Consider the following 25,638-nt stretch of genomic DNA (forward strand, 5'->3'; position numbering starts at 1 on the left):
ATTTGTATCACGATAAAACGTGTGATTTAAAGCCCTCTTGGTGAAAACATCTCCATGGCCACAGCATCTTTTCCTGCAGATCTTGCAGAGGTACCTGTAGACACCCTGAGTACAGAAAAGACAACTGTGCAAATAAATACAAGCATACATTTAAAGACACAGTCCTCTATTAGTTTCCTAAAGCACATTCAAGTTTTACACACCTATCCTATATAACTTTAACATCCTAACATCTTTTATCTTTTGTCTCGTCTTTTTGTATTCATATTTTTCCACTGTTATACCTTGTGTGGAATTGTTATAGAAGGCATTTAGGGTGGAAATCAAAGGAAGAATTTCATTGTACAGGAGAACTTGTTTTAATGGTGCACAACAATATACACCTTGACTTGACTACATAAAAAACAGCAGCAGAAATTTAACACATTTTTAAAAATAATAAATTAACACACACAACACAGGCATGTAAAAATAGCAACAAAATATTGTTATTTAAATACCCATGCATTTAAAATGTTATAAACACATGACATCACTCTTAGAGAAATGTAATTTTAAGTATGAAACATGATTGTACTCATACACATTGGCCCCTGTGTGTTACTGAGGCCATGATGTGTGAATACCATTTTTGGAGCAGCAAGTCCTGGTGAATTTCCCATGGCAAGTCTATTTGACAATATCTGTTGAAGCACACATCCTTCCTTGACAAACTAATAGTCCTAGCAGCCTATCAGCAGGCAGACAATGGTAAGCAGCCAAGAAAAAGAAAATAAAGATTTAATATTGTCTCATATTGATCACAGGCTCCTGTATTAAATCAAAATGAAATGGTAATGTGGCAGACTTTGTGGTATCAGCAAATATCATATTGTTGTCCAAAGAATCGATCAACTCAATGGTTTCTCCTGTGTGCGCTGATTCTCAGGTGTTTCCTGCCAAGAACATGATTTAAGTTAAACTTTTTCTTTAAGTGCTGCAACCATGTGGCTCCTCAGTTCTGTAAATTACTGTGTGTTTTGACCATGAACCACGAGAACTGAATCATCTCCCACATATCTGGCAAATACAAGGCTGCTTCCCTTCCCTTTATGTGATCTTTTATGCTTTGCCAAATCAGACGAATCACAGCATCTTTTCCCGCAGATCTTACAGAGGTATGGTTTCTCACCAGTGTGGATTCTTCTGACGTGGACTATCAAGTCACTGTTACGTCCAAAATCTTTCCCACAGGTGGTGCAAGAATATGGCTTCTCACCTGTGTGTGTTCTCGTGTGGCGAATCAAGTAAGTGCTGGAACCAAAATCTTTCCCACATGTTTTGCAGGTATACGGCCTCTCTCTTGTGTGGATTCGCATGTGGCGTATCAAGTGAGTGCTAGTTCTGAAATCTTTCCAACATGTTTTACAAGAATACGGTTTCTCATCTGTGTGGGTTTTCGTGTGGCGAATGAGCTGACTGTTAGATCTGAAACCTTTCCCACATGTGTTGCAAGTACACGGCTTCTCACCTGCGTGGATTCTCATGTGGTCCACCAAGCCACTATTACAATTGAATTTTTTTCCACAGGTGTTGCAAGAGTATGGCTTCTCATCTGTGTGTATTATCAGGTGTCTCTTCAGATTTGACTTGCACTTAAAAGCTCTACCACACATGCCACATTTGAAAGACCTTTTATCTGTGTGAGTATTACCGTAATGACTGTTGCTTTTGTGATGTTGATTCTGTAGTTCTAGCCCTACATTCGTAGGCGACTCTCCATGCTTGTCTCTTTTCTGATCATGGCTCTCAGCCACATGAGAGTTGTGCAAGAGGATTCTGTGGTCTCCGTTTGGTCTGGATTCTTCACAGTTATCACAGTCAGATTTGTCTTTCAGCCAACTGCTACACACGTTAGCAGAAAGCCCTGTCTGTTCTGCACTCAGATATTTTTCAGGATTAAAATATAGAGTCTGATCTTCACCGTGGTCACTTTCCTCGTCAGTAGGAGTCAACATAAAGGCGTCAGTCTCCTGCTTCAGTGCAAGCTGCTCTCTCTCCTGACTGGTGCAAAGTTCCTCCTGCTCCTCTTTAACCTGTGGAGGCTCTGGGTCCTCTTGGTCCACACTGGTGCTAATCTCCTGAATACAGAGCTGCTGGTCAGAGAGAACCTCCTCCTCCTTACAGACATGATGCTGTGGAAGCTCTGGAGGGACACACAACAAAAGGATCAGGATACTAACGTGATGGTTGAGAAACACATATTATCAAATAAATACAACCAGTATGTATTTGAACCATTAAGATCTCACACGTCCTGTGTGAGTACTTAAAAGAAAAGGTGCTACACGCCTATCCTATGTAGCTTAATTTCTCGTTTCCAAATAGCATATTATTGCCAGTCTATATTTAAACAATCGGGATTATATGTGACTGAATTTCTCTGTTTTGTGTCATTAAATTAACGTTAAAGTTTTACGCACCTATCCTGTGTAATTTTATTTCAGGTTTCCAAATTATATCCAACAGTCTCCGCTGACGGTTGATCTCCTCTTCGTACTCCACGATGATTCTCTTAAAAACTCCGAATATTTCTTTAGCAGCAGTCGTTAGTCGCTCGTTGACAAACTCTCCCAAATACTCAACTGAAGGCATTGTTGCTCGGTTATAAATTAAGGAAATTATCTGCATTACGACTGCAATATCATCTTGCGGCTAACAGCTACTACCCTGTGTTGTTTACTTCCGCTGTGTGTCACACTGTTAAGTTCCGGCAGCGGAAATGAGTTCTTCTTCTGTGGAAATTTACGGCAACTGGCCGACCTCGCAGTGCTGCCACCTTCCGGACGTAGCCCATTACTGCGTCATCTTCGCTTCAGATCGGGACCCGCGGGAGAGAATCGGCTCGTCAGTGGCTCGTTCTTCAAATTAAATTGTCCTTTTCTTTTGCCTTGTTTACACAGATACCGATACAAATAAAAATGGATTTCTATTTATCCCATATAAGAAAAAAATCCAGGTTTACACAATCAGTTGTGAAAACGATATCCCTGTTTACACGAAAACGGTGATGTTGCTGCAGCAGTGCTAAGTTCATTTGTAAGCTCGTTAGTAGTCCGAAAAGTGCTAACAAAACATAAACAACCCGGCATATATCCGCCATTGTTGTTGTGGTTACCGGGGGGAACTGCCCATTGGTTCGACATCCCATTGTTCCGAACATATGAAACTCATTGTTCCTAAGTCCGTTCCGAAATCATCATGATGCCCTGTGGTTAAGGTCTGGTTAGGTTTAGGCACAAAAACCACTTGGTTAGGGTCAGGAAAAGATCATGGTGTGGGTTAAAATGAAAAAGATAGTGACAAACACATAAGCCATGAGCCTGCTCCGCCTCAAGCCGGTCGCGGCGCACCATACGCCCGCCGCGAGCCGTTCAGCTTCGCGGACAGTCGGACTAATGGGATGTCGAACCAATGGGCTGTCGAACCAATGACATGGACCCGTTACCGGGTGCCTAATGGGCATGCGCGAACTGGGTTGCAATGTCATTGTTTTCCAAAATCTCTGTCTATCCTGTTTACATGTCTCCACAGAAACGGATATTTTTAAAAACTTACACTTTGGAAGCCGTTTTTGAAAATGTCCGTTTTTGTTGAGAAAAACGGCGGTTACGTGTAAATGATGCGCAAAGATAAATACCCTTTTCAGAAATATACGGAACCGTGTAAACAGGCCCTTATTCTGGCCAACTTGACATATCAGAGGCTCACAATCACCTGTCAGGCAAAAGCTTATCAGTTTTTAAATTCAGCCAATCACCTTACAGTAGTAGGAGTCATCAACATTTCAACTAGCTACAGTAGCTATCTGCGTATCAACTCCCTGATTATACTGGAATATGGTACCTTAAACCACTGCTCATTTTAGAGAGGCCACTGCGAGAAAATGTGTTCTTTGTTTAAATTATAGCACAATTAACAAACAATGAATCATAGTTGTTTGTTTATGGCTGCCAGCATTAGCTAGCACAGCTAGCACGCTAGCTAAGTTAGCTGAAAAGCTGTCTCGACCTCAAAATGTTGATTAAAAACAGAGGACGATGTTTCATTGTATGATTTTACTTAAATGCCTCTCTTTTGAACAGCTGTCCTCGCCACCTTTTCATTGCTTTTCATGCCTCCTACCCGTCACTACCCCTCCTTCTTACTCAATTAAGTGCGAGAAAGATTTCATAAACTAGCTCAGATGACTCTAGGACGCACCAGACCTGATACTCTGATTTGAGACAATGAGTGGCTACATATGAAAATTTTATGAGGATGAACCTGTTCAAGCTGAACTGTCATTAATGTAGCATACAGCTCCAAGATGTACACATTTAAATAGTTTAAAGTTCTTTTGCTGATCTTGACATTCAGCCCCTGACCTATGTGGCTCCTGTAGCATCAATTGCTGAAATCTTTGACCCATGTGTGAGGATTAAAAGCCACTCCCTGTACCAGCTGTCCATAAGGCAGTAATATTAATTTATAAAGTTTACCCATTTATTCTTTACTCTGCCCACATGTAGCTCCGATTCCACTTTTGGGATCTCTGGCAGCCAGATTGTCACTGACAGCCGCAGAACTGCAGAGCAGAACTCCTGACTATGGAGTTGTTTTTTCTTTCTGCTTTAGACTGTTGGCATTTCATTCAAAACTTGTGTGTTCATAATCAATAGTAAAAATATACATCTACCTCAGCTGATTCCACAAGGAAATGTGGCACTGTCTTATACTTTTTTTTCTTTAAACAAGGTATTTTTTTTTTATTAGTAATTCAATAAGGATATACAGAGTATTAATAAACAGACACAGAACCAGTAAGGACAAAAAGACCACCCCACACACCCACCCATCAACCCAGGAACAACCAGAGAAAGCCAGATGAGTCATAGGAAATCTGATAGAGAAGACAAAAATAAATAAATAAAAGGGAAACATGACGACAAATTAATTAGCTTGTGTGACATAAGTAGGGGAGTGTAGCGTGTTAAATTACAGTTTTTCAGCCTCCATATTTGCCACAAAAGTTAAACGTGGTTACCAGGTGGCAAAGAAGCGTGCCAGTGATAATATAATAAAACAACAGATTTTCTCCAGTTGTAAATAATACATAACATCCTTGATCAAATGTCCTTCCATTTACACAGGATGAGCCCTCTGGACGGAAGTGAGCAGAAAGAGACAACGTCTGCTTGGGCTCTACTGAAGTCAACATCTAGAGGAGTTACTCCAAATAATGCTATGTACATAGATGTGACAACCAGCCATCCAAATATTGTTGAAAAAGTTTTTAACATTAAATCCCAGAAATGAAATAGTTTTCACACATGACCAGAACATGTGACATCAAGTGGCTGAAGACTGTTTACACCCGTTGCACGTGGGATCAATATCACAGCTGATCTTAGCCAACTGTGCTCTGGACCAGTGGAGTCATTGTTTGAACAACAATGTATCTCAGAAAAATAGAAGATGGATAAATTTCTTGAATAGCGTAACGCCTCACCTCATCCGATATCTGCTCTCCAATGTCCTCCTCCCATCACTGCTTTAACCTTTGTGCCCTTTTTGGCCAGTTTTTGGTCATTTGAGTTGTTTTAACAAATGTAAATTAGTGGTATATGATACAAACGAGCATGGAAAGGGTTAATATCCGATTACATAATGATTTAACTTAATTAAAAACAAATTAATGAAAAGAATGAAACAAAAATCCCTGGAGGAATTGATCAAAAAATCATAACTTTTGGGTGGGATGACATCTTTTTTGTCATAGGACGAAATTAAGACTTATTAAAATCTGACATTGCACACAAAACTTAAAAAAAATAAAATGAATAAAAACATTTTAATAAAAAGGAATGAAACAAAAAAACTGGAGGAACTGATCAGAAGTTGTGAGTGTGAGTCCTTTGACAATTTGTTGTGGTAAATATGTCGGAAGTTTTTATCTTAGTGCAGCACAAAGGTTAAAGACCCCAAAGCTGCAAGATTATGAGCACTGAGTAATACATAGATTTGACTTTATTACTTTATTACTCAGAATTGTACAGAGTCAGTACCCCTGAAACTGCTCCTGCAATACTAACATTACTGAAGTACCAGAATACATCAATATTGAACATTAGATTCCAGGCATCTCATCAGTACCACACTCAGAATAACAGGAATGCAGAAGTAAATCATTTAATAATAGCCACAACAAAGGTAAGTAAAAGAGATCTGAGTTTATTGAAATAACGGCGATAGTGCATTAAGTATATACAATACAAATGAACACAATCATATCCAGCAGAGTAACTCTTAATAATTGTTTTCACACCACACTACACTGTAAACAGCATCTTCACTGTCCATTTCGAGTGAAAAGAAGTCAGAATGAGTTTATATCATGCCTTAAAGCCAGAGCTCAATAAATACACTTAATCGTTAGTTGCCTTCAGGAGTGTCCACTGAACTTCAGCTGGGCTAAGAGAGACAAGATTGTATTTTAAATGTAACACAAATATCAATAAAAGAAAAAGATTTGTTAAACTGTATTTTGTTCAAAAAAGATCTGACTCTGCGTTTTTTTTTTTATCATATTCCCGTTAGAGTCAAGGCAGGATGTGTTATTACACAGATAATGTATGTCTTTGTATCCTGAAATTAACTGTGGATCACATTGCATGTATGGTGCCATTATTTTCTATAAATAATATTTATGCAAAATAAATGAGAAACACATTAACAATCAAAATAAGTGTGCTACATTAGAGCAATTTAGCATAATTTTTAAACATAATTTTATGTAGTATGGGCAAGTTGGCATGAGAATACTGAGAGAAAAAAAAACAGTTTTAAACAGTAACATATTTATGGTCCCTTCGTCAACCCCACTGGGTAAGCATGATAAGGTGAGCTAACCGTCCTCCTACGGCCAACACGTCGTCAATCTGACGTCGCTGGATCCTAAGACAATGTGTTAAGAATATCCAACTTAAAATTAACCTCACCACACTCAATGTTATACATAAGTACAGTATTTGAGTACATGTAGTTACATTCCACCGCTCAATATGAGGCATCAAACTACCATACAGTATCAAATCATACTTTAACTTAACCTCCAGCCGGTGAGCTGCAACATTAAAACACCTGCATATTATAACTTAACACTCAGAGAGAAATGTTCTTCACTGTAACTTTTACTTTGGATGTCAGTCACACCCATCTGCAGCTTGATGAACAGAATTAGCTCATATTGAGACATCAGGGTGAATTCAGCATTATATACAAAGTCTTTTCAAAAAATTTGGGAGATTATGATTGTTTTAAAGAAATACTGATCGCAGAAATATGAGTAACGCGGTAATACGAAGACAAAGAATTGGGTTAGTGCATTCTTCTCATGTGGTCTTTCAAGGTACCACTGAGTCTGAAATTTTTCCCACAGGTTTTGCAAGAATATGGCTTCTCACCAGTGTGGGTTCTGATGTGGCCAATCAGGTGACCAATAAGTCTGAAAGCTCTCCCACATGTTTGGCATGTGTACGGCTTCTCACCTGTGTGAGTTCTCATGTGGACTTTTAGGTGACTGCCTGATCTGAAATCTTTCCCGCATGTTTTGCACAAATGCGGCTTCTCGCCCGTGTGGACTCTGATATGAGCCTTCAGATCAGATGATCGACAGAATCGTTCCCCACAGGTGTTGCAAAGGTACGGCTTCTCGCCTGTGTGGAGTCTTATGTGAGCCTTCAGTATTGACGGCTGGTTGAATCTTTTCCCGCAAGTGTTGCAGGAATATGGCTTCTCACCTGTGTGGATTTTCAGGTGTCTCTTCAGATCTGACTTGCACCTAAAAACTTTCTCACACAAGTTACACTTGAAAGACTTTTTACCTGTGTGGGTATTATAGTGAATGGTTGCGATAGTGGGGTCAGTTATATTAATGTAGTAACTGTTGCTTTTGTAATGTTGATTCTGTTGTTTTGACCCTGCAATTCTAGTCGATCCTAAGTCTCCGTGCTCGCCTCTGTCCTGATCTTGGCTCTGAGAGTTGTGAGAGAAGAACCAGCTCCTCTCACTGGTTGGTTCTGGTACCACAGAGCTGTTAACTGAAATGTAGTTAAGAGGCCTGTCCTCCACCACATTCTGAGTTTCATCAATGATAAAGTTCAGACCATGATCGTCACTGTGGTCACTTTCATCATAAGTAGGCGTCAACATAAAGGCGTCAGTCTCCTGCTTCAGTACAAGCTGCTTCTCCTCCTGGGCGCTGCGGGGTTCCTCCTGCTCCTCTTTCACCTGTGGAGGCTCCTGGTCCTCTTGGTCCAGACTGGAGTTGCTCTCCTGAATACAGAGCTGCTGGCTAGGGAGAGCCATTTCCTCCCTATAGGCATGGTGCTGTGGGAGCTCTGGAGGGACACAGAACAAAAGGGAACAGGATGCTAACGTCACTGCTATGGCACAGAAACAGACGTCTGAGCAAATAAATACAACAAGCACGTGTATAGACAATTAGTATCATATCAATCACACTCCTCTGATGGTATTTTGACGAACAGGTTTTACACACCAATGCTGTGTAACTTAATTTCAGGCTTCCAGACGATATCCAACAGTCTGCGCTGACGGTCGATCTCTTCTTCGTACTCGACGATGGTCCTTTTAAAAACTCCGAATATTTCGTCAGCAGCAGCAGTTAGTCTCTCGATGACAAACTCTCTCAAATACTCGACTGAAGACATCGTTGTTTAATTAGAAATAAGGAATTATCGGCGCCACGAGACTACAAAATCGCCCTACAGCTCTTCCAGTTGGCAAACCGCAAACGGCTAAAGCTAGCAGCAGTTGGAATGCTGTTTACTTCCGGTGGGTGTCACACTGTTACGCTCCGACAGTGGGAGTGAATTATTTTCCTTTCCGCTTTCAACGCGTGGTATTTTATTAAAACCTTGTGCGCTAAAAACCAAGGGTAAAAATATACAAATTACTTCGGTGGAACTTATACTTTTAACTAGAATGACTGTCACTTTGTGGACAACAATTTTGTAAAAATAAAAGTTGTAATTCTCTCCTAAAAACATACCTCTATTGGAAAGCATATCCTGACTGTATGTCTGCCTATTGATTTTAATGTCCATTTATTATCTTGATTTTAGCTTTGGTATTCCTTATTTTAACTTTTCTAGGTGATATTTTATGACATGCTATATGTTTTATTCTTCTTGTGTTTAGTTTTATTGTACAGCATGTTGTAACTGTGTTTTGAAAGATGCTATATAAAAGTTTCTTATCATTTATTATTTATTTTAGCACACTGTTTTTTTATATGTCTTATTTGATTATTTTTATTGACATTATCTGGTATTATCATCAGTTGTTGCATTATTTTATTTTTGTATTATTCTAACTGTTTGATGTGCAACCTACAGGCTTATCTACTTCAGTGATGGTATTTTATCTTTATTTTTTATTGTTCTTTGTATTGTATTTTTTTTTATGTTAATCTAGGATCAACCATGTAAAGCACTTTGTTTTGAAAAGCGCTCTATTAAAAAAAAAAAAAAAAAGGTTGTATTATTATCATTATTATTATTAAAGTAGAAATACAACTGTGTAATTCATGATGTACTCAAAATGTTACTCCAGTAAAAGTACATGAGCATTATTTGCAAAGTATATATATGTGTTAAGCAGCTGGACCAACTGGAGCTCAGCTCAGTTTACAGCCGCAGGGCTTCCTTTCCGGTGTCACCTTCTTATGTGTTTTTGTCACTTTGCAGATAATGGTTTAGCACCAAGAAAAAACAACGAGAACAACAGCTACAAAAACAAGAACAACAAACAACAAAAAAGCATTGGTGGAGGAATTCATGGTATGTGAAGTGTTACAAGCAAAAATGCTTAAAGAAAGAGGCATTCATAATTAGGCAGAATGTGTAACATGCATGTGCACAGATAGACCCCAGGTGGTGCCCAAGCGCCTGCCCTTTTGCTCTTTGACTAGATAAGTGCCCTTTTTGCAGCTTGTTCTGTTTGTTTATTTTGTATCTTGTGGCAGCTGCACGCAAATTGTGCACCCCGCAGAGCAGCATCATGTCTGTCTCCCTTGATGTGTACCATTTGCATGTGGCAGTTGTTGAGCTCAGTTTTTCACATGGCAGCTGGGGGCTCTCCCCGTGTCAACATCCAGCTCCTCCCAGGTGGTCTGCTGGGGCCAGAGATGCATGGTTTTCCGTGTCAGCCAACACCGTGTCAATCAGTGCCCACAACCATGGCTGGGAAGGTTATTTTTTGAAATATAACAGGCTACGTAATTTAATAGTAACCCTGTTAAAAACGTATACTACACTAATAGGAGCTGATCAGAGTTACAGAGGAATAGAAGTAACTCATAGAGTAATGTTTGAGTTAGATACGTGGTGGCTGGATGACTCTTACTGAGCAGTAACAGCAACATGGAGACGGCTAACTTTCTTCAGCATCATTTTACTCTTCTACACATTTGTCAGCTTCACAACACCTCCTGAACATGCTACTGGGCAAACCAATCAGAAGCTGGGAAGACTTTATCTGAGGTAAAACAACAGCGGCAGATTCAGCAGATTATTGTAACAGTTTTAATGTCACTGTTGAAAGTATTTACACGTCAATAATTAACTGTAAATATAAACATGTAAATACTTGTATGAACATTGGTCATATTAACTTCACACCTGGGCCCTGTTTTAGAAAGTGGGTTTAGTACCCTGAGAAAACAGAAGGTGGGAGATAAAGCAGATTTCATCCATCGATCCATTTCCATCCGCTTATCCAGGGCAGGGTCTCGGGGGCAGCAGGCCAAGCAAAGCACCCCAGATGTCCCTCTCCCCAGTGAGGCTTTCCAGCTCCTCCTGGAGGACCCCAAGGTGTTCCCAGGCCAGATGAGATATGTAATTCCTCCAGCATTATTCTGGGTCTGCCCCAGAGCCTCCTACCAGTGGGACGTGCCTGGAACACCTCTAATGGGTAGCACCCAGGAGGATCCTGATCAGATGCCCAAACCACCTCGAATGACCCCTTTCGACATGAAGGAGCAGCGGCTCTACCCCGAGCTCCTCACCCTATCTCTAAGGCTGAGCCCAGCCACCCCACAGAGGAAACTCATTTTGGTCACTACCCAGAGCTCATGACCATAGGTGAGGGTTGGGACGTAGATGGACCAGTAAATCGAAAGATTCGCCTTCTGACTCAGCGCTCTCTTCACCACGATGGTCCAGCGCAGCACCCGCATCACTACAGACGCTGCACCAAACTGTGTATTCATCTCACACTCCATTCTACCCTCAATCATGAACAAGACCACAAAATAGTTGAACTCCTTTGCTTGAGGCAGCAACTCTCCCACTTTATTGACACAATGACGAAAGTACAGTAATTACACAGCTCCACTGATCAAATAAAAACACAGCATCAAATCATACTTTAAAGTCCCATTTCCACCAAACACTTTCGGTATGGTACCTTCGGAACAAAAAGTAATCTTTCAGATTGTAGATGGTGCCTAGACCCTCGGTCTACTTCGCGTTTCCACCACAAACAGTCCTCTTAAATGTGGGCGGGGTTGTTGTCACTCACTGCTCCGTCCAGCACTCACTGTATTTCCTCATCAGCGGTGACACAGATGGAAGTCTGCACCTTGTTTATCATCCACAGAACAGGACTGCATGATGACATTTTCAGAACAAAATAGAACAGGCTGCAGTGAGAGTTTCTCTCCATGGGATATTTAAAATCGCGGGTTTGTGCATTTAGTCCTTCTCAGGCAAGCTTTTTTTTTGTCCAAGTGAGGATTGGGATATATGACATTTCGGTTGAAATTAATTAGAGCTTGAAAAAGAGGTGTGTTGCATGATTTACGCCGTCAACTCATGCATTGAGTGACATTGCAAGTTAATGTTCCACCTTAAAAGTTGCCGGCAGTCGGCCCAGTGAGTTTAACTATTTTTTTCTCAGACTCCAGCTGCTGTGAGAGGCAGCAAAACATCCTTTCATTTTATAGTTACAGTTTACTAATAAAACTCTCCACAGTGTTAACAGTGGTTACATGAGCCTCAAAACCAGACACAACTCAGCCCTGAGCAGAGTGACCGTCCTCTACTGACCAATCAGACTGCAGTGTTCACAGCTCCACCTTTTAGTACCAGATCTGTGTGCTAGGTACCCCAACAGAGGGGGGACCAAACATGGGGACGGTACGGAATGGCTCCATCGGTACCATCCACAACTTTTCACAGTGGAAACGGAAAACAAGCACACCGGACTGAGCTATACAGTACTGCTCGGTGGAAACGGGGCTTAAGTTAACCTCTAAAACACCTGCATGTTTTAACTTGACTCTGAAAAGAACTGTTCATCACTCATTTTTGATGTCAGTCACATCCATCTGCAGCCTTGATGAACAGAATTTGCTCACAGTTGAAACTTCAGGATGAAATTTGTTTTATATACAAAGTCTTTTCGAAGATTTGGGAGATTTTCTTTGTTTCAAAGAAATACTGTTAACAGAAATATGAGTACTGCAGTAATCATAAAATATATGAGGTTAATGATTTCTTCTCGTGTGGACTCTCAACTCATAGTTACGTCTGAAGTCTTTCCCACAGATGTTGCAGGAAAATGGCTTCTCGCCTGTGTGGATTTTCGAGTGGCTGATCAAATTAGTACTGAAACTGAAAGCTCTCCCACACGTTACACATGTATACGGCTTCTCACCTGTGTGAGTACTCATGTGGAGTTTCAAGGCACTTTTAAGTCTGAAAACTTTCCCACATGTTTTGCATGAATACGGCCTCTCTCCCGTATGGATTCTTGTATGAGCCGTCAACAATGATGGCCAACCGAATTTCTTCCCACAGGCACTACAAGAATACGGCTTCTCGCCTGTGTGGGTTCTCAGGTGGCGTGTCATCTGACCGCTCGTTCTGAAATTTTTCCCACAGGTGGTGCAAGTATGTGGCTTCATATCTGCATGGATTCTCATGTGGACCAACAAGCAACTGTGGCGAGCAAATGCTTTTCCACACATTTTGCAAGAATATGGCCTCTCACCTGTATGGATTCTTACATGATTTTTCAGATCTGATATCCGAAGAAATCTTTTCCCACAGGTGATGCAAGAATGTGGCTTCTCACCTGTGTGGACTCTTGTATGAGCCTTCAGTATTGATGTCTGACTGAATCTTTTCCCACAGGTGTTGCAAGAATACGGCTTCTCACCTGTGTGGGTTAAAAGGTGTCTCTGCAAATATGACTTGCACCTAAAAGTTTTCCCACACGTGCCACATTTTACAGACTTTTTACCTGTTTGAATATCGCAGTGAAATGTTACCATGGTAGGATTAGTTGTACTGTTAGTTTGACTGTTGCTATTGTGATGTTGAGTGTGTAGCACTATCTCTGCATTTCTAGTCGGTCCGGAGTCTCCATGCTCGTGATCCTGATCTTGGCTCTGAGAGTTGTGAAAGAGGAGCAGGTGGTCACTGTTTGGTTCTTGCACCACAGAGCTGTTAACTGAAATGTAGTTTAGGTGCTTTTCTTTCACCACACACTGAGTTTCATCCAAACTAAAGCTCAGAGCTTCACCGTAGTCACTTTCCTCATCAGTAGAAGTCACCATAAAAGCATCAGTCTCCTGCTTCAGCACAAGTTGCTCTCCCTCCTGACTGGTGCACAGTTCATCCTGTTCCTCTTTTATCTGTGGAAGCTCATGGTCCTCTTGGTCCAGACTGGAGTTCCTCTCCTGAACACAGAGCTGCTGGTCAGAGAGAACCTCCTCCTCCTTACAGACATGTTGCTGTGGGAGCTCTGAAGGGACAAAGGACAAAAAGGAACAGGATGCTAACGTAATGGTGGAGAACAAAATGTAGATGTGAGATAATTTTTAACAGTCTGCATTTAAGCAATTCTATGTGAAATAACTGTTTTGTATTGTTAAATAAATATAGTCCACTCACCTATTCTGTGTAACCTTATATCGGGTTTCCAAACGATATCCAACAGTCTGCGCTGACGGTCGATCTCTTCCTCATACTCGACGATGGTCCTTTTAAAAACTCCGAATATTTCTTCGGCAGCAGCAGTTAGTCTCTCGTTAACAAACTCTCTCAAATACTCAACTGAAGACATTGTTGTTTAATTAGAAAATAAATAATTATCCAGGTCTGGAATTCATCACCGTCTTCAAGCTAACTCAAATCGTGCGCACGGCTAACTGTAGCAGCGCCTCTGTTGTTTACTTCCGGTGGGTGTCCCACTATCTAATTCCGACAGCGGAAGTGGAATCATTTTCCTTTCCGCTTTCGGCATTTTATTAAAAACTCGTGTGTTTAACATTAGTAAGAGTAAACATCAGTTTATACCTTAAAGAAATATGGTGCTCTTTACCGACACGCATTTGTCACTGTATTTAGTGAAAGGGTGAATTAAGGGGGGATTGGGACCGTTTTTGAATTTCCTCCCTCTGCACGCTTTCTTGCCATTAATTAAAAAAATGTAGCCCAATAAATTAGACATTCCTGTTATACTTAAGTTGCCTATTAATTTTATTAGGAAAGACAGTTATATAATATGTCAAGGAGGCGTCGCATATCCTTTTTAGTAAACTGACCCCAAACTTCTTTTTTTGGTAACATTTGGGTGATGAGAACAGGACATTTTATCACTGATTTAGGCTTGTATAAGCATATTTATTTCATCATTTATTTCATACCTTGATATAATCTCTCATGCACATTTTTATTTTCATAAATGAATTAAGACTCCATGTGCATTTCTGTTAAACTTCATTTCTGTCCACACACACAATTCATATAAAGCAATATAAAGCTGTCTTTGCTCACTGTCCTCTCCACATCCTCCCATAATTTTCTCCCACCAAATTTCATTGGACACATTTAGTTGAGGTGTAAAAAAATATATAAGTGGATTAGACAAAAATGTTTAAGATTTAAAAAATTGAATGCATTTGGTTGAGGTTAAAAGGAAGTGCTTGTTAGGATGAGTTTGGGTCGGTCCATCAGCACTGGCGCCCCCCAGGGGTGTGTCCCCAACGACTGCACCTCAAGGGACCCTTCTGTGAAACTCTAAAATTTGCGGACAACACCACTGTCATCGGTCTAATACAGGATTGTGATGAGTCTGCATACAGACAGGAGGTGGAGCAGATGGTCGTCTGATGTGCTCAGAACCACCTGGAGCTGAACCTGCTCAAGACTGTGGAGATGACAGTGGACTTCAGGAGAAGCCCCCCTGACACTGCCCCGCCTCACCATCCTCAACAGCACTACTGTGGACACCTTCAGGTTTCTGGGTACCACAGTCTCCACTGGGACCTGAGGTGGACCTCCCATATAGACACTGTCTGGAAAAAGGCCCAGCAGAGGCTGTACTTCCTGCGACAGCTCAAGAAGCTCAACCTGCCTCAGGACCTGCTGATCATGTTCTACACAGCCATAATCTAGTCTGTTATCTGCACATCCATCATCGTATTTGGATCTGCCACCAAACTGGACAGAGACAGACTGAAAAGGACAATCAGGTGTGCAGAGAGGATTATTGGGACTGATCTTCCTTCCATCAAGGACCTGTACAGGTCAAGGGTCAGGAAACGAGCAGGAAACATCTCTCACACCCCAAACACAATCTGTTTAAAGTCCTCCCCTCTGGTAGGTGCAACAGAGCACTGTTGGCCAAAACCACCCGTCACAAAGACAGTTTCTTCCCCCAGGCTGTCGCTCTGATGAACTCCTAAACGGTCACAGAGTGGCAGGAGAAACAACACTTGCATCCTTGTACACTGGATTTTTTTAAAGTATTTTTTTTATATTTGATGTATAGTTTTGTTGTATATTGTATATTCTGTATATTCCACTTCTTGCCTAAATTTGAGTACTAATGTCAATTCTGGTACATTGAGAGCAAGTCGACCGGAGTCAACTTTCTTGTATGTACACATGTACTTGGCGAATAAAGCTGATTCTGATTCTGATTAAGAGGTCAAGGCTAAGTGGTGCTTTTTGCTAGCTGGCTCTCTGGCACCATCTACAGGTAGATTGGCTGCAGAGTAAATGATGACAGGGTGTGGGAGGCTTAAGCTCTTGGAGCTGTTATTAAAACTATCAACAGGTGGGTTGAAACAGAAGCTTTAATTATGTGTTACAGGACAGCAAAGACAGACTGTGCTCCCAGTAAAGTGCAAGTAAAGAAACTGGTTATCATCGATGACAACAATACTTTCAGACTGCATATGAACCATTTACAGTAACATTCACAATCATATAGTAGACTTGGGCCCAGGTGGTTTAACATCTTGAAGAACACTGTAAGAAAATGACTTACTGCTAATCCTCCAGTTGCATTCATTTGACATGCAGAGCTCAAACTAATGACTCTTTTCATGACCAATTACTCTCATTTAATTGAGCACCCACTCTCAAAGAAAATGTGATTAAACTGTATTCCATTCCAAAAGAAAATTGAACTGGCTTTTGTTGTTCATCATATTCCCATCAGTCATACTGCACAGCTCATTTATGTCTTCATATCCTAAAGTCAACTGTACCTCTTGTCCAGTGTCCTGATACATTCTGTTATTGATTAAGAGGCACTGGATCACATGACATGTTAGCGGCCATTATTCTATATAGAAATATTCCTGTAAAATAAATTAATTACACATTAACAAAATAAGTGAGCTACATTAGACCAAGGTAGTGTATATTTTTATTCATAGTTTTCACTAATATGGGCAAGTCAGCATGAGAATACTGAATAAACAGTTTTTAAACAGTAACATATTTATGGTCCCTTAAGCCTAGTTCACATTACACGATCTTTACCACGATTTTGACGTCGCAGAGGATCTTGAGAGCCACTTTGGGTCGGAGGTTAGTCAGCAGATAATCTGCCACGACGAGTCCTCATGTGTGAACAAGCCTACGAGCAAGTCGCCCCCTCGGCTGTGACTGGGACTGGATATCTGGCATGAAAACTGGAGAAGACTGACACGACTGACAAAGAGCATCAGCCAATGAGAGGCGAGATACGCTTACAAATATTGGTAGTCGGGTTGCGGTTTGTTGGGCTTGTTTCTAAAGTGGAGCTGCTGATTTGGGCTTGCTCTACTAAACGTCACCTTTCTCTATATATATCCGTCACTTCTTTTGGGCTTGTTTCCATAGCCCTGGTTGCTTGTTTCTCTCCCAAGATCTGGCAACACCGACAAGCCGGCAAGCAACAACAACAAAGGCGGCGTCCACAGGATCACGGGGAGCGCGTTGTGTTTGGACCCAGGCCCTGGAGGCAGATCTGATTCAACACTGGGAAGAATATCCATGCCTTTACCATGTGTCGTCTCCAAGTTTGGTGACATCATTGCGTTATCTGGGGCTCTGTCAGCGAGGGCTCGGTGGAGAAATCTTGTGGTGTGCACACACAGGTCGTAACGCAGTTGCCGAGACTCCCGATGACAGAAACACACGTCACCAGGTATGAACACTCAAAAAATTACGATAGTCTCCGCGACGCAAAATCAGGGTGAAAATCGTGTAATGTCAACCCCCACAGGTTGAGCATGATGAGGTGAGCTAACCGTCCTCCTGCTGCCATTACATTGAAAATCTGACATCGCTGGACCCCAAGTGAATGTGATGAATATCCAACTTAAAGTTAACCTCACCACAGTCAATGTTCTACATAACTACAGTATTCTAGTACATATGGTTACACTCCACCACTCAATATGAGGCATCTCCACTGATCAAACTATGAAACAGTATCGCATCATACTTTAACTTAACCTCCAGCTGGTGAGTTGCAACATTAAAACACCTGCATGTTATAACTCTGAGAGAAATGTTCTTCACTATGACTACTTTCATTTTTACTCAGACCACTTGAGTACGGTTCGCTTCAAGTCTGCAGTGTGGTTCACTTAACCTGTGCCTTGTCAACACAAAGCGCTCCAGGTTCAATTTGCTCTTTCCCATTTTATTTAGCCCTCTAGATCACATACTGTTGACCTGGGACGCCTGAAAAAACAGACAAAACCACGTCGGCCTGTAACGCTTGTAAGAACACAGGATGAGGAGTAGTTTCATCCACGGAAGATACTGCACGTCTCCAGATGTTGAGTGTAGAATACATCAAACAGATACAGTCTACAGCACAGACACACCAAGGTTTTCCTACAATTATAAGTTCACCTGAAAGTGAGGAGCTTCATAACCACACTGCAGTGCCACGTCAAATTAAAAACAAAACTATATCAATAGATATTATATGTAGTGTGAACAGAAAGAGGACTGAGGCCCCATTATAGGTGAAGTTGACAAGTAAGGAACGACAATGTGAACACAAGAAGAACTGAGTCCCTTTTCTGTTGGTCCGCTTTTTGGTGCACTTTAAGAGGACTGAGTTTGATTTGCTTAAAAAGGACTATATGTGAAAACACCCCTGATGTCAGTCACACCCACCTGCAGGCCTTAGACTTGAGGGTAAGGCTGGGCAGTCAATCCGTGATATGAGACTGGATATCGTAACTGATGTCTTTTCTTGGTTTTAAAGGCTGTGTTATTATTTACTGTACAGTACATTATTTGTGATAAATACAGTAATACAGAGAAAAATATCAAGTTAGTGGTTTCTTCTCATGTGGCCAATCAACTGACTGCTAGATCTGAAATCTTTCCCACAGGTTTTGCAGGAATACGGCTTCTCACCTGTGTGGATTCTTATATGAGCCTTCAATATTGACATCTGATTGAATTTCTTCCCGCAGGTGTTGCAAGAATACGGCTTCTCCCCTGTGTGTGTTCTCGTATGAATTTTCAAATCGGATGTCCGACAGAATTTTTTCCCACAGGTGTTGCAAGAATACGGCTTCTCCCCTGTGTGTGTTCTCATGTGAGCCTTCAATACCGTCGGGCGACAGAATCTTTTCCCACAGGTGCTGCAAGAATACGGCTTCTCACCTGTGTGGGTTCTCAAGTGGACTTTGAAGTTGTAGCCAGATCTGAAATGTTTTCCACATACTTTGCAAGAATACGGCTTCTCACCTGAGTGGATCCTTGTGTGTGCTTTCAAATCTGATGCCCGACAGAATCTCCTCCCACAGGTGTTGCATGAATGTGGCTTCTCGCCTGTGTGGAGCCTAGCATGAGCCTTCAGTATTGATTTCTGATTGAATCTTTTCCCACAGGTGTTGCACGAATACGGCTTCTCACCTGTGTGAATTAAGAGATGTCTACGCAAATCTGATTTACACGTAAAGGCTTTCTCACATGTGTCACATTTGAAAGACTTTTTAACTGCGCAAGTACTACACTGAGGTGTAGACACAGTAGGGCTAGTTACATTAGTAGTGTGACTGTTGCTATTGTGATGTTGAGTGTGTAGCACTGCCTCAGCATTTCTAGTCGATCCTGAGTCTCCATGTTCTCCTCCGTCCTGATCTGGGCTCTGAGAGTTGTGAGAGAGGAGCTGGTGGTCACTGTTTGGTTCTGGTGCCACAGAGCTGTTAACTGAAATGTAGTTAAGAGGCCTGTCCTCCACCACATTCTGAGTTTCATCAATGATAAAGTTCAGAGCATGATCGTCACCGTGGTCACTTTCATCATAAGTAGGCGTCAACATAAAGGCATCAGTCTCCTGCTTCACTACAAGCTGCTCTCCCTCCAGACTGGTGCACAGTTCCTCCTCTTCCTCTTTAACCTGTGGAAGCTCTGTGTCCTCTTGGTCCAGACTGGAGTTCCTCTCCTGAACACAGAGCTGCTGGTCAGAGAGAACCTCCTCCTCCTTACAGACATGTTGCTGTGGGAGCTCTGGAGGGACACACAACAGAAGGAACAGGATGCTAACGTCACTGTGATGGTAGCTACACAGACATCTGAGCATATCAATAAAAAAAGTGTGCATTAAGACTGTAATGACCCTATATGTCATACTCTTATATTAGTATTGCAAAGAACAAGTTCTACGCACCAATGCTGTGTAACTTTATTTGAGGTTTCCAGACGATATCCAACAGTCTCCTCTGACGGTCGATCTCTTCTTCATACTCCACGATAGTTTTTTGGAAAACTCCGAATATTTCTTCAGCAGCTGCAGTTAGTCTCTCGTTTATAAACTCTCTCAAATACTCAACTGAAGACATTGTTATTTAATAAGAATTTAAATAATCATCTGCGGTACGACTACAATATCATCTTCAAGCTAACACATCCATTAAGCTAGCGCTGACAGCGGGTGTGTTGTTTACTTCCGCTATGTGTCACACTTTTAAGTTCCGACAGTGGAAGTGATTTTTTTTTCTTTCCGCTTTCAGCTGATGGCTTTCTATCTATTCAAAACCTGTGTTTAATGCTTTAACATCAAGGTGTTAAACCACATCGGTTAATTCCACAACATAATTTGGTACTCTTTCATTGATATTGTTTCCATGCACACATCACATACATACATTATATGTCATAGTGTGTGAAGCAAAGTTTGCACCTCGACTTTATCTGTGTGAGTATAATGTAGACAATTATTACTACTATTTTTCATTCCCTTTTTTATATTTCATTTTTTCCTAATCAGTGGGTTTGACTATTTACACGTTGGAGTGGATGTCTGTGCTGTTTTCTTCTTATGTTTATGTAATTCTTGAATAAAATGTGTACAAATGTTATGTACAGCTGAAAAAAAAGAAATGTATACACTGTATTGTTGTTGATGAAAACGAATTAAAAAATTATAGGTGGTCTGGGCCACGCAATTTCAGGCAATTCTGAGCAACAAGAGGCAGAATAGGAAGACAACAATAAAGTTGCCATTACAATGTACAGTTTGCATCAGCTGAAGTTTGAACTCACAACCTCTGACACCAAGGAACATCTTGTATCTGACTAAGCTAATTAGCAAGTGATAACTCTTCTGTGGCTGCACAAATTGACTAAGCCAGCCACCAGGATGACAGCAGCTGTCAATGCAGATTTCAGACTGCTGTCATCAATTCAGTTATCAAGACAGAAATCTGAAAATACACATCTTGCATCTAGACAGCATGGAGGTGTTGTTAATTTGTTTTGAACAATGATTGATTTACTCCATAAGTGAAAAACGGATGTGTAAAGATGCTCTATCCCCGTTGACAGCAATGGTTCACATAAGAATTTTTTGATTTCTGATATTTGCCAAACATTATCTACCATGACTGCAATTTTTTTTTTTTCATGAACATTGAAAACTTATTTAGCAATAATTTGCAAGTATATGTTCACAGTACTGTTTACAGTCAAATATCTTGGTGCGCTGTTGGCTCAATTTTTGGTAAATCACAAATCTCTGAGGACAGTTTGTGGAGGACTGTCTGGAGATGCTCTGAAGCAAGTTTGGTGTCAAGTGAGCACAAATTGTGGGAGGAGATAGGTTTAAGAAATTTTACATTTTTTTGAAAAAAAACAAAAACAAAACAAAACAGAGTGATGGACTTCAAAATTTGCAATAGGTTTAAATGTACAAAAGTTTCTTCAGTATTGGGGCTACATTTTGGTAAAAGTTGCGAAGCTGTAGCACATACGTTCAATTTGTTGTGAATTTTCAAAGTTTTGAGCTTTAGGCGCTTGCTGTAGCGCGACCATCAGGACTATTGGCTTGTGTTTGCAATCTGCCATAGGACTGGACCTTTGTGCAAAATTTGGTGATTTTTCGTGCATGGGAAGTAGGATTTCCTCAGAAGAAGAAGAAACAATGAGCAGGAAAACAAGAGGGTCCTGGCAGGACTGCCTGCCCGGCCCCTAATAAGCTCTATGGAAAAAGAATGAACATTTAGATTTAGTATTAAAATTTAATATTTAGATTAGAAAAAACATTGAAATATTATTTTAACTTTCAGATTTTCAGTATTCAGACTTTCAGTATTTACATTAACATTTTTTTTAATGATTAGATTTTGCATTTAGGTTTAATATTAAAATCGAGTTTCCCCATACATTTAGATTTAACATGCCTTTTTTCTACATGTAAACATACTGTTAAACAGTTATATATGTGGAAGTGCATTACATTTACTGAATTAAAATAAATAAAAAAATAAATAAATAAAAAGACACCTTATCCTGATCCTAAGCTCGCCCCGGGTGTTCAGCGGGAGCAACCTCCAGAGCCAACACTACACTAACACTATTCTCACCGTAATAAAAAGCAGTATCAAAAGCAAATTTTCAAGCACCTGAAGAGATGAGGAGAATAACTTGGAAACAGTAGTGGGCTAAATAAGTATTTTCTCATAATTTATACATTTTAAATTTATTGAAATAATGGTGATAGCATTCAAACAACAAAAATTAACTTAATCATATCCAATAAAGTAATTGTTATTCAGTGGTTTTACAAACTACACTGTAAATGGTAACTTCAATAGCAATTTCGAGAATACACCAAAAGATAAAAAAATAGTTTGTATTATTCCTCAAAAACAGATCTCAATAAATACACTTTATAGTTTGTTGCGTTAAAGAGTGTCCAACAAATATGAGTTTACTGGACACCTAAATTTACTTGGGCTTAAAGACACCATTTCATTTTAAAAGTAACACACATATTGATGAAAGGAACTGTGTGATTAAAGTGTATTTCCTTCCAAAAAACTGAACAGATACTGAACAGGTACTGATATGTTACATGTATGCTGCCATTATTTTCTTTATAAACATTTATGTCAAATAAATGAATTACACATTAAAAACCCAAACAAGTGTGCAAATGTTTTTAATCAGTTTTCACTAATATGGGGAAGTCAGCATGAAGGCATTGAGAAAAACAGTTTTCAACAGTAACATATTTATGGTCCCTCAGTCACACCCCACCTGTTTAGCACTTGGAGATGTGCTAACCGTCCTCCTGCTGCCTACATGGCGTGTAACTGACATCTCTGGATCCTAAGTGAATGTGTAGTGGATATCCAATGTGGCAACCGATGTCAGACAGTCACACCCATCTGCAGCTTGATGAACAGAATTTGCTCACAGCTTCAGACTTCAGGTTGAATTCAGTATTATATACAAAGTCTTTTCAAAGATTTGGGAGATTAATATTGTTTCAAAGAAATACTGATTGTAGGAATATGAGCACTGCAGTAATAATAAGAAAAAAATGAGGTTAATGGTTTCTTTTTATGTGAAGTGTCAATTCATTGCTACGCCTGAAGTCTTTCCCACAGGTGTTGCAAGAATATGGCTTCTCACCTGTGTGGATTTTCATGTGGCCTATCAGGTGAGCGCTGACTCTGAAGGCTCTCCCACATATTTTGCATGTATACGGCTTCTCTCCTGTGTGAGTTCTCATGTGGAATTTTAAGGCACTGCTGACTCTGAAATCTTTCCCACATGTTTTGCACAAATACGGCCGCTCACCTGTGTGGATTCTTACATGAGCCTTCAGTAATGATGGTTGAGGGAATCTCTTCCCACAGGTGCTGCAAGAATACGGCTTCTCACCCGTGTGGGTTTTCATGTGGCCTGTCAATTGACTGCTTGATCTGAAATGCTTCCCACAGGTGTTGCAAGAGTACGGCTTCTCACCCGAATGGATTCGTATATGAGCTTTCAGATCTGATGCCCGACAGAATCTTTTCCCACAGGTGTTGCATGAATACGGTTTCTCCCCTGTGTGGATTATTATATGAGCCTTCAGTACTGACATCTGACTGAATGTTTTCCCACAGGTGTTGCAAGAATACGGCTTCTCACCTGTGTGAATTTTCAGGTGTCTCTTCAGATCTGACTTGTACTTAAAAGCCTTCTCACACATGTCACATTTGACAGACTCTTTCTCTGTGTGAATGTCACAGTAAATCGTTGTCGAAGCAGGGTTAGACACATCGTTAGTGTGGCTGATGCTTTCGTGATCATCACCGTGGTCACTTTCATCATAAGCAGGAGTCAACATAAAGGCGTCAGTCTCCTGCTTCACTACAAGCAGCTCTCCCTCCTGACTGGTGCAGAGTTCCTCCTGCTCCTCTTTAATCTGTGGAGGCTCTGGGTCCTCTTGGTCAACACTGGAATTCCACCCCTGAATACAGAGCTGCTGGTCAGCGAGAACTTCCTCCTCCTTACAGACATGTTGCTGTGGAAGCTCTGGAGGGACACAGGAACAGGATACTAACGTTACTGTGGTGGTAGCTCATATATATGTAGAACATAACATTCATGATGTTGCTTTGCATCTTTTCACTGTGCAGGAAAGCCTGATTCTAGCATTGACTTACATTTTAACATCAGTTTGTAACCATTCACATTTATAGGTAACGTTCCCAACACTTAGCATTCAAGTAACAACGTAATATGTTTAAACCATTAACATCATACATGCCATACTCCTCTGTGAGTATTCTAAAATAATAAATTTTTACACACCTGTGCTGTTTAGCTTTATATCAGGTTTCCAAAGGACATCCAACAGTCTGCGCTGACGGTCGATCTCTTCTTCGTATTCGACGATGGTTCTTTGAAAAGCTCCAAATATTTCTTGAGCAGCAGTCGTCAGTCTCTCGTTTATAAACTCTCTCAAATACTCACCTGAAGACATTGTTGCTCACTTATAAAATAGAGTATATCTAATTTAATTTTATCTCATGTAGCCTTTCTTTGAGGGACAACAATCTCTCAAGCTAATTCAAAACGTCCATTTAAGCTAATGCTACCAGCGCCTTTATTGTTTACTTCCGCTGGATGTCACACTGTTAAGTTCCGGCAGCGGAAGTGGGTTAGCCTCTCGTTCCGCTTTCAGTGAGGGTTGTATGATTGTACTTTATTTAATTAATTATATATATACTTATTTGTTTGTTTGTTTAATAGGGATGGTGCGAGGTAACATAGTTCCAGTACGGAGTGTGAGACTGATGCGTGAACATCATAAAAGCACAATACATTATAAACACGGAAGGCACAATAAAATACATATACGTACACCTGATGTTATGAGGGTGTTGTGGCATCCTAACCTCCAGGTGGCAGTGTACATGATATAATGACAAGAGCAGAGACAGAGAGGAAGGACTTGAGGGAGAAGACTGTTGTCAAGTTCACAAGAGTTAGTGGAAACACCTCTTCCCATAGAAATTATTAATTAAAATGAAGTGATAATTAAGGAAGTTTAAAATGCTCAGGAATATGTTACACCTTATTGGATTGTTACACAGATATAATTTGGATTTAGATTCAGCTGTAATTGAGAAACATACTGGAAATGTAAGAATATCAGGCAGACAGATCTTGTCCTTAAACATTTTTTTGTTTATAGCAATTTATGCCAGTGTTTTCTGTTGTGGACAGATTAACTCAGTTTAACTCATTTTCAATATGCCAAGACTTCAGTCGATCCAAAGTCCTGGCAAAACACGTGAAACATGAAAGAAAACAAAATGAATACAGTGAATTCTTGGGGTTTAATGTTTTCTAAACTAGTTGTTAAATATGCCATGTTAAATGAAAATAGTACACTTGCAATGTAAATGTACAGTATGTATTTCATTATATTCTAAAATACTGTTTAAAAAGTTTGTATGCATATTTTATAATTTTTATATAGGACTACATTTTTTTTGCT

The 25,638-nt window shown here is 40.4% G+C and overlaps 1 protein-coding gene across 1 annotated transcript; it reads right to left on the reverse strand.

Moving 5' to 3' along the window:
• Nucleotides 1–877: 877 nt before the first annotated feature.
• Nucleotides 878–24,757, reverse strand: LOC117252158 (uncharacterized). Its single transcript, XM_078171068.1, has 12 exons — nucleotides 24,447–24,757; nucleotides 23,193–24,167; nucleotides 20,029–20,202; nucleotides 18,685–19,868; nucleotides 15,318–15,569; nucleotides 14,004–14,181; nucleotides 12,595–13,854; nucleotides 11,239–11,394; nucleotides 8,582–8,758; nucleotides 7,402–8,420; nucleotides 2,463–2,694; nucleotides 878–2,185 (listed from the first exon to the last, which is right to left on the reverse strand). Exons 1-12 carry the CDS (start codon nucleotides 24,616–24,618, stop codon nucleotides 1,008–1,010), a joined length of 6,957 nt encoding a protein of 2,318 aa, XP_078027194.1. The 5' UTR covers nucleotides 24,619–24,757; the 3' UTR covers nucleotides 878–1,007.
• Between the last annotated feature and the right edge of the window lie 881 nt (nucleotides 24,758–25,638).

Source organism: Epinephelus lanceolatus, chromosome 9, assembly GCF_041903045.1.
Source record: "Epinephelus lanceolatus isolate andai-2023 chromosome 9, ASM4190304v1, whole genome shotgun sequence".
NCBI classification, from domain to species: Eukaryota; Metazoa; Chordata; class Actinopteri; order Perciformes; family Serranidae; genus Epinephelus; species Epinephelus lanceolatus.

Coding starts and splice junctions, on each gene's coding strand:
- LOC117252158 (XM_078171068.1), bottom strand. CDS start 24,618: ATGTCTTCAGGTGAGTATTTGAGAGAGTTTATAAACGAGAGACTGACG. Junction 20,203..23,192: donor TCACATAAAAAGAAACCATT/AACCTCATTTTT, acceptor CTTATTAAATAA/CAATGTCTTCAGTTGAGTAT. Junction 11,395..12,594: donor CCACACGAGAAGAAATCATT/AACCTCATATAT, acceptor GTGTCAATAAAG/TGGGAGAGTTGCTGCCTCAA.